This window comes from Juglans microcarpa x Juglans regia, chromosome 5S (genome assembly GCF_004785595.1).
Source record: "Juglans microcarpa x Juglans regia isolate MS1-56 chromosome 5S, Jm3101_v1.0, whole genome shotgun sequence".
Taxonomy (NCBI): domain Eukaryota; kingdom Viridiplantae; phylum Streptophyta; class Magnoliopsida; order Fagales; family Juglandaceae; genus Juglans; species Juglans microcarpa x Juglans regia.
The window spans coordinates 7222350-7231378 of record NC_054603.1 but is presented as its reverse complement, the minus strand read 5'-3'; the positions used below and the strand labels follow the sequence as shown (position 1 = coordinate 7231378).

Sequence of the window (9029 nt, the reverse complement as noted above, 5' to 3'; positions counted from 1 at the left end):
GTAGTGGAACACGAGTTGTATAGATCATTGTTTTGTGGTACTTTTTAACAACTTATTTAATAAGGGATCAATATATAGAGCGAAACTAGATATATATAGTTTAATTAATCTGATTTCAAACGACTTGTCAAGTTGTATTATTTATTTACGAGCATAGTTCTGCAGTCAGACTAGCTACTACTATTTGCACCTTTCAAGGTTGAATATCGTACGTAAGCTTTCTTGCACTGGAGGAGATCGAACCCTTCAGCTGGAGCCTGCGCGCAGGACCTACCAATTAAGCTATTGGGAGTTTGCTTCTGCGCAACAACTTCGTCTCATTTTGCCTAACCGGCCATATGATTGTTCATCATCAAAACCAACCCTACCATGAATGATTTATCAATATGGGTTTCTTGTCTTTGAGGTTTAGCTATGGTGGGACTGCCCTGATGATCATGTGGTGGTAGTAGCAGCAGCAGCTAGTGGGTTATCCAATATTAATTCTTTTTGAAACATGTAGATCATCATTCATTCAGTACATGAGCATGAGCAGAAGCGGCATTCATTCATTAACAATATTAATTAATATGTAATTAGTAGCACACACCCAAAGTACAAACTTTTTTTTTATATACAAAGGTGTACGTTTTCTATCCAAATTTTCGATTTGAAATACTGGATTATATGTCATCAAGTCATCAGGTTCTTGACCGCTTAAATTACTTTCTTGGCCATCATATTTCACTATTTCGAATAATTTTATTTGTAAATTGATATAGGGAATAAATTTCTTATTTTCTTATCTATTTATAAATAGAATTTTTTTTTTACAAAATTTTCAAATACTCACAAATAATATATATCCCGTAATCTTTTAATTACTTTGTTTTTTATTTTTTGATTTGATTGGATTTTTGTTGGGTATCAAATCCTCGGTATCTTTTAATTTTTATTAATTTAATTTGTCTAAAAAAAAGAAAAATTGTCCAATGCATGTTTGGACTAGACTCTGCTCGTCATGCTGGCAAAGAGGGTGGGGAAGTGTCGCGTGCAAAGCTTACGAAACTGCATGCTTCGTTGCCACGTGAGCCTTCCATTCCAGCGCCAACACTCTATCCCGCGTCGTTTTTCCCGCCCAAGTCCCAACGCTAGCTCATCCTCAGCTCACGCTTCTCCATCAACTTCATTTTATCCACGATCGACAGCCTTAACACGCAAGTGCAGATTTGGTAACTATAAACATGTAAGCACAGGATTATGCTTTTCTCGATCTATTGCTCAAACGCCCAAATCCACGGTTAGGATTCCATCTCTATTAAAAGCTCTAACGGTCGGCATCCTTCTATACGATGCAGAAAAAAGCCTCAGGGTGATGGGACTATAGGAGACCCACCGGCTCTCTCCCTGGATTTAAATTCTCTCTTCGTCTTTCTCTGTTCCTCAACTTCCCTCTCCTCTGCTTCTGCTATTCTGTGAGTAGGTTTCTTCCTTTTATCTGTTATTGTCTCTTTTTTGTCCCTTAATTGTGTTCTTTATTTTTGGGGATTTGTGATTGCCGGTTGTTTGATTTAGGTTTCTTGCGTGAAAATCGACGTTTTCGGTTTTTGATTTAGTGTTGATCGATGTGTTCATTTTGTGTTTGCAGAATTTGCATTTAGTTTTGCCATTTGTGGTTGAAGGTGGTTGTTCTTGTAGCTGTAGCGCTTATTTGTGACGCTTTTCCTTATCTGCCTGGTTGGTTGGTGGGATAATGGCGGAAAATCAAGTTAAACGAAGATTTGAGTTTTATTTTACGTTGTTGCTTGAGCGGTATCATATGCAAACGCCGTTGTTTCATGAAAACTTTTTGAATTAACCTATATTTCGGGCTTTTTTGATTTTATTATGTCCTTTTTCTTTTTTAATATGTGTTGATGACTTTCGCCCCTACGCATTAAATAAACAGGCATTATGCTTGATCTGTCCCCATGTCCGTTTGTTTGGCTGCTCAGAATATTGCTGGAATCATAGAAATGTAGTTTAGAATGAATTTGTAGTATCTCTTTTCTATTCTCGTTCCAAGAATCCAAAACTGACCTGTGACAAAGCTAAAATGTTAGCATGTGAGGCTAAAATGTTAGCATGTGAAGCTAAAATATGTTGCTGATCATTAACTATGGCAGTATCAGGTTAAATGCCTCATCTCATTGTCTACTACCATTTATTAGCAACCAAACACTTTTTATATATATTTTTTCTTTCTTAACCACCCAATCATCGTCAAAGGTTTTTAACCCTCATGTTTATGCGTGCGTGTGTGCACAGCTTGTCAAGGGTTTTCCTGAACTTGAGTGTTTTTGACTGTGAACCAATAGGTGAGCATGGGAACTAACATGAAAGCAGTCCTGTTGTCTCTGTTCCTCCTGACCTTGTTGTTTTCTCTGGTCACCTCTGCTTCCAACAATGGATTTGTTAGAATTGGGCTGAAAAAAATGAAATTGGACAAAAACAATCGGCTTGCTTCACAGCTGGAGTCCAAGGACGCAATATCTTTGAAAGCTTCTATTAGAAAGTATCGTTTCCCTAATAATCTCGGTGACTCTGAGGACACAGACATTGTTGTGTTAAAGAACTACTTGGATGCTCAGTACTACGGTGAAATTGGCATTGGTACTCCCCCTCAAAATTTCACTGTAATTTTTGACACTGGCAGCGCTAATCTGTGGGTGCCATCAGCTAAGTGCTATTTATCGGTGAGCTTCTATTTCTATTTTGGCGGTGAATGATTGTCAAATATAACGTTTTGTCTGTATCGAAATTTTTATTCACGTTTTTGCATAATTGGGTGCAGGTGGCTTGTTTTTTTCATGCTAAGTACAAGTCAAGCGAATCGAGTACCTACAGGAAGAATGGTTAGTTGTTGCGTCTGCACCTTAGACTCACTCATTTTGGGTTAAAATAATTTGAGCTCTGTACAAATTAAGTTAATTTATTCTATTTTTTACCATAACTCCATGGAAGGGTGATGTGAAGGTTGATATTACATCGAGGTTGGTCCAGTGGAGTCTAGTGAGGTTTCTTTCTCTCTCCTTTTTTTTTGGTGGGGGGGGGGGGGGGGGGGGGGGGGGGGGGGGGGGGGGGGGGGGGGGGGGGGGGGGGCGCACTTATTGCACGAGTTATTGATTAAAAAATTAATTTATGAATTGTACAAGTTACGTTATTTTATTTACATATTTATTGAGTTCCATGGGAGGGTGATGTGAAGGTTGACATACATCGAGGTTGGTCCACTGATGTCTAGTGAGGTTTTTTTTTTTTGTGACCGTATAAGGTAGTACCAACATTATTTTGTCAGATATTTTAGTACTATAAGCGGTGCTTTTTTTCTTGCTGGGATGGAGAACCGTGACCTTGATGAGCATTAATTTAATATAAAACACGCGGAGCAGTATTTCTGCGATCTTAGTTGCAATGTCCACTTCATGATACACAGTTCCAACGTGTGTATTGGGAAAATTTTAAATGTGGAAGTTGCAATCTTGTTTCCCTGTCTGATGTACCTGGTATTGTCTATATTGCAGGGACATCTGCTGCTATCCAATATGGTACTGGTGCAATATCTGGTTTCTTTAGCTGTGACAATGTCAAAGTTGGGGACCAAGTTGTAATGAATCAGGTCCCTTGAGCATGTTTCCCTCTGCATGAATTTGTATGATAGTAGTTTGATAGACTGTACTTGTACTAAATGCTTTTGGTCCCCTTCAGGATTTTATTGAGGCAACCAGAGAGCCTAGTCTCACATTTTTAATGGGAAAATTTGATGGTATACTAGGACTCGGATTTCAAGAGATTGCCGTTGGAAATGCTGTTCCTGTGTGGTATATATGCCCATTTTTAGTTTGTTTGGTTTTCTGCTGAAAACTTTTTCTGAATATTGCCTGTATGATGAGGCACATGCCTGCCTTACAGGGACAACATGATTGAACAAGGTCTTGTCCAAGAACCGGTATTTTCATTCTGGCTCAACCGTAATGCAGAGGAAGAAGAAGGGGGTGAAATCGTCTTTGGTGGGGTAGATCCAAATCATTACAAGGGCAAGCACACATATGTTCCTGTGAAACAGAAAGGTTATTGGCAGGTAGGTTGTCCAAAAGCTTTTATCTTATGAAATGTTCAAAATTTTCCTTTTCCCCTTAATAATCTTCTCCTTTTGATCACTAACATTTCCTTTTGATAGTTTGACATGGGAGATGTTCTAATAGATGATAAACCAACCGGTATGTTCATTCATGATACCCAGTACAGTTCTTAATGAGGAAGAGAAGAGTATATTTAGAAACCAAGGAAAAACTTAAATACCACATGATTGCATCTGTTGATTTTGTGGGTCTAACTTTATAATACTGCCATGCAGGATATTGTGCTGGAGGTTGTTCTGCCATTGCAGATTCTGGCACTTCCCTACTGGCAGGTCCAACGGTATGCATCTTCATAATGCTTAAAGCAACTTTGATTTAGCGTTTATCCACCTCATGTATGTTGTATAGTTATTGATTTTCTGCTCTTCAAAGTCATTTTCAGGCTGAACTTTGGTTGGGGCTAAAGTTGAAAGCTCCACCTTCTTCTTCCTTTTTATAATCCGTTTTGGTGTGGGATGGTAATACCTTTTAAATTCAAGATGGAACGAAATTGAAATGAAAAATAAGAAACAACTGAGACATTCCATAAATATGTTCTTGTACATGCATTCTTTCACCAACCTGCTATTGTAACAACCATCAAAAGTGAGCTACGATTGATATATACAGCATCATGCTTGTGATATGCTTCAGTAAGCTATGATTAATACATTGTTTCGCCAACCAGTATTAATGAAACGTCTATTACGTGCCTGTCATTTAAAACATCAATTTTGCTGTCCTAAAGGCTTCTATTATTATACATGCTTCTACTTCAAATATATGGTGGTTTTTCTTGCAGACTGTGATTACCATGATAAATCATGCAATTGGAGCCTCTGGAGTTGTTAGTCAGCAATGCAAGGCAATTGTCGAGCAGTATGGACAAACCATTATTGATTTGCTTTTAGCCGAGGTAAATACTTGCGTTTTATTGTGATCTGATTTATGTTTCCCTATCAAATAAAATTTATGTACCTTTTTGCAGAATATTCCTGTTATTCCACTATTAAATTGATTTCCAGCCTTCATATTTCTATATAACAGGCAAACCCAAAGAAGATCTGCTCCCAGATTGGCTTGTGCTCCTTTGATGGTTCCCGTGGTGTTAGGTCAAACCAATATTCTTATAATCTTTTGGCTTTTCAACATTCTCTGCAATGCTTTTATAATTATCTTGATTGATAATTTTAATTCCATTACCTGTTACCTGCTGCATCAAGCACTTTTGATGGTACCCATGTTGGTTGTCGCTAGGTTGAGCACAAAAGATTTTCTTTTCACATAGCTCTTGTGTTTTTGTCACTCTCTTGCGATGCTTATGGTTATTCCTGGTTTCTTTTTTTCATTTTGTTTGGGGTAAAACTCGTACACATTTTGATTTATTTATTTATAATACTTACCTAGACATGGTTGTTAGATGATGAACCTGTTGGTTTGTGAATGTCTTTGCACAGTATGGGCATTGAGACTGTAGTGGATGAGAGCAGCGGCAAAGTTTCTAGTGGAATTCGTGATGCCATGTGCCCTGCTTGTGAGATGGCTGTTGCTTGGATGCAAAACCAGATAAAGCAGAATCAAACACAAGATCGAATATTGGACTATGTAAATGAGGTGAATTACGCCTATTCTACTGCATTCAATATATCATGAGGACATTGCTGCTCATGCTTGCTTGACACACGTCTGATGCTTCCACAGCTTTGTGATCGGATGCCAAGCCCAATGGGAGAATCTGCTGTGGACTGTGGACATATTTCTTCCATGCCTGGTGTTTCCTTCACAATTGGCGGAAAGATTTTCAAACTTGCTCCTGAGGAGGTAAGATATCATCCCAACCTATCCTGAACTTGCAATTTAGTTGGATTCTGAATTGGTTTTGTAATTAGGTTGTGTAGGTCGGGTAGTGTTTTCCATTCATATGGTTTGATAAAGATGAATCTCAACAATAATACGAGGCATTCTACTCGATAGCATAGTTGTTATTGTTCTTCTACTTTTCAGTCTTGCATCTGTGACCTTGATATTATGTTTCTAGCATAGAATAGGCTTTATTGACTTTTGAAACAAGGTTTCAATTGGCTCATCCCATCATTGCCAAGATAATTTGTTTGCCCTAAAAGAATGCTGCATTTGAGTAACTAGCTTTCAACCACACGTTTGTCATGAGGACTTGTCCAAAGCGATGTCATTTTGTTATTGATATACCATCTCGTAAAAATATAGTATTAATTTTTCTTAGACTCGCATCTTTGGTCATATTTGAGCGGTTTAAGCGAATAATTTGATTGGCAAACACACTAACTAATTCTAAGAGTTCAAAAACTTTAAAAATGGTCACTAATTGCTTAGTTTTTTTTACCTATTAGCAGTTCTATTTATGTTATTTAAGGCAACAGAAGCAAAAATCAGGCAAGCAAGAGGCAAACAAATAGTTGTATATGTTATTTAGATTGAATCACTGTCATGTTTCTGTTTATATTTTGCTTTGTATTAATTGTCCCGATAAGATGCCAATTGATACCAGGCATTTTTTTTTCCTAAGCAACTGCAATCATGCATTTTGTAGCATTCAAATTCAGATTGGATTTGACCCATACACTTCATCCTGTGTTGGGAAATGTAGCAGTAGAAAACATTTCATGAATATATGAGTACTAGAATGTCATCGTTCTGATATCAACTTTTGTGGATGGTGTCTTCACTTTTCAGTATATACTCAAGGTGGGCGAGGGTCCTGCTGCTCAGTGCATCAGCGGCTTTATTGCTTTGGATGTGCCTCCTCCTCGTGGACCTCTCTGGTATATTTCCATTTATGTCCAACTCCACTTTTTTCCCTTTTAAATCTATTGTCAACATTCCATACTCGAGCATCTGTTCATGCCTCATGGTGATACTTCTGGTTTGATGATTCTCACTATAAAGGGCAATTGTGCAATGCAGGATCCTGGGCGATGTCTTCATGGGTCGCTACCATACCGTCTTTGATTCCGGCAAGCTGAGAGTTGGATTTGCAGAGGCAGCATAAAGAAGCTACTCCATTCCATCATCTTTTTCTATTCCTGTTCAATTTGTACCTTCATAAACTTTACAAAGTGAAAAATGGTGGAAGTTAAGCTGCTTGTGTATATTTGTTCCGTGTATTTGAATATTTTACTAATATGTGTAATGAAAATAAGAAAAAAAAATGTGCAAAATGAGGGCTATGGAGTTTCTTCTGTTATTTTGCTGGTCCGGACTAATTCAAAATGCCCCTCAGATAGCTTCCCCGTGCTTGTGTAGAATATTGCTACCAAGTTTTGGTTTCTTGCCTCACAGCAGTAAGTTGCCTCTCATCTTACGCTGGAACAGAGAGACCCCATTTCATTCAAGCCTGGGTAGGTCGAAGGTTAACGATCACGCTTTTCATGCTAAGATTTTGTGTAGCGCACACAAACTAGGTTTACAATCCTCTTGGAAATGTCTATTAGCAGATCAATGGTGTGTAGGCGATGGAAAGTTCTCACTTATGTCTGCGGAAGTGAGTGAATAAATTGTAGTAACCTATACGGAAGCGCACAATTTCTAAGGAATAAAAGGTAGCTTTGGGCTACAGCTTGACATTTTGGTCCCAACATCAGCGGGTAATTAATTTTGGCTCTTCAAATGTGCATGCTTTTAGTCATATGGTGGCAAGTCTGAGTTCATGAAGTGAGTAGTTGGTGGTTAAACTGTGTTTAATTGATAGATGTCATGTCGATGTATTCAGTGCTTGGGAATGGGGACTCAATCGGATCAAAGCTCTTAACAACCACGATGAATCAAGCGCTAAAAGGAGCTTGCTCCTCCTCTTCAGATGGCACATAGATGATGTGTTAGGGGACTCTCTGGTGAGAAGAGGAAGACGGCACAAAGAAGCTAGAGGAAGGAACTAAGGAGTTAGGGTTATGTCGGGATGAAGTGAGGTCTTGAAATGGTTAAGACATGGGAACTCAGAACGCACCGTTTAAAGATGAAGCACACTGTTTAATCAACTGGGAATGAAAGCTACTAGTCGTTCAGCTCAGTTCAATAATAAAACTGCTTGTCGTTTGATCTTTTATTATTTCCTTTGTTTGTCATTTGCTTTCCGTTACAACTGCATTTTGTTATTTTGCTTTACACGTGTTGCATTGCCATTAAATTAGTTTGTTATGGCTGCAACCCTTTTATGTACGTCCAGAGCACCAAAAAGAATCATCTGGAAAATATTAATGACTTGTCATCTTTGGAGGTTAAGGGATCCCTCGAAGCACCCTATTGGCATTCTGAGATTTCAGTGCCATTTTATCAAACACTTCGTCTACCAGTTATTTCTTCTTCATCTACACAGCATCACTATCTTCCATTTCTATCTTTACATTCTATCACAAACAGAACCCTTACAATTGGTATCTAGAGCCTACGATTCTAATGGCAGAAAACACACGCACAAACAAGCAGCAAACCCAAGAAATACTACACAGCCATGACCAGAGTATACATGAATTAAAGCAGTAGATGACGCAAATGAATGACATGCTTAGAACTATAATGGGTACGCAGACTCAACTACAAGCTCAGTTGGCTCAGAGGGAGCCACCACCAGAAGGCGATACGGATTTTTAGAAGATCCTTACAGCGCGGCATCAAGCTCGAGTTTCTGCATTTTGAAGGTATAGATCCGGCAGGGTGGATTTTCAAGGCTTCTCGTTACTTCGAGTATCACCAAACAGCTCCTGCTCACCGTCTCCTCATGGCCTCTTACCACATGAATGGTGAAGCTCTAGTGTGGTATCAAGATGCTGTTGATACAGGATAATTTCAGTGTTGCCAGACATTTACTGAAGCTCTCCAACTGAGGTTTGGCCCTACAGCTTATGATGACCCCAT

The 9029-nt window shown here is 38.6% G+C and overlaps 1 protein-coding gene across 6 annotated transcripts; it reads left to right on the top strand.

Annotated features, from left to right (window-relative positions):
• The first annotated feature begins 1300 nt into the window (after positions 1–1300).
• LOC121268246 (aspartic proteinase-like) lies at positions 1301–7362 on the top strand. 6 transcript variants are annotated; one of them, XM_041172429.1, is made up of 15 exons: positions 1301–1454; positions 1628–1724; positions 2337–2714; positions 2813–2873; positions 3543–3637; positions 3727–3839; positions 3931–4099; positions 4199–4238; positions 4376–4440; positions 4942–5055; positions 5187–5251; positions 5597–5753; positions 5841–5960; positions 6852–6940; positions 7083–7362. In XM_041172429.1, the coding sequence occupies exons 3-15, from the start codon at positions 2343–2345 to the stop codon at positions 7165–7167; spliced, it is 1545 nt and encodes a 514-aa protein (XP_041028363.1). In that variant the 5' UTR covers positions 1301–1454; positions 1628–1724; positions 2337–2342; the 3' UTR covers positions 7168–7362. The 6 variants fall into 6 exon arrangements, with proteins under 6 accessions (XP_041028363.1, XP_041028358.1, XP_041028362.1 ...); XM_041172424.1 differs by having other exon boundaries at positions 1628–1747; XM_041172428.1 differs by having other exon boundaries at positions 1301–1458.
• Positions 7363–9029: the final 1667 nt, after the last annotated feature.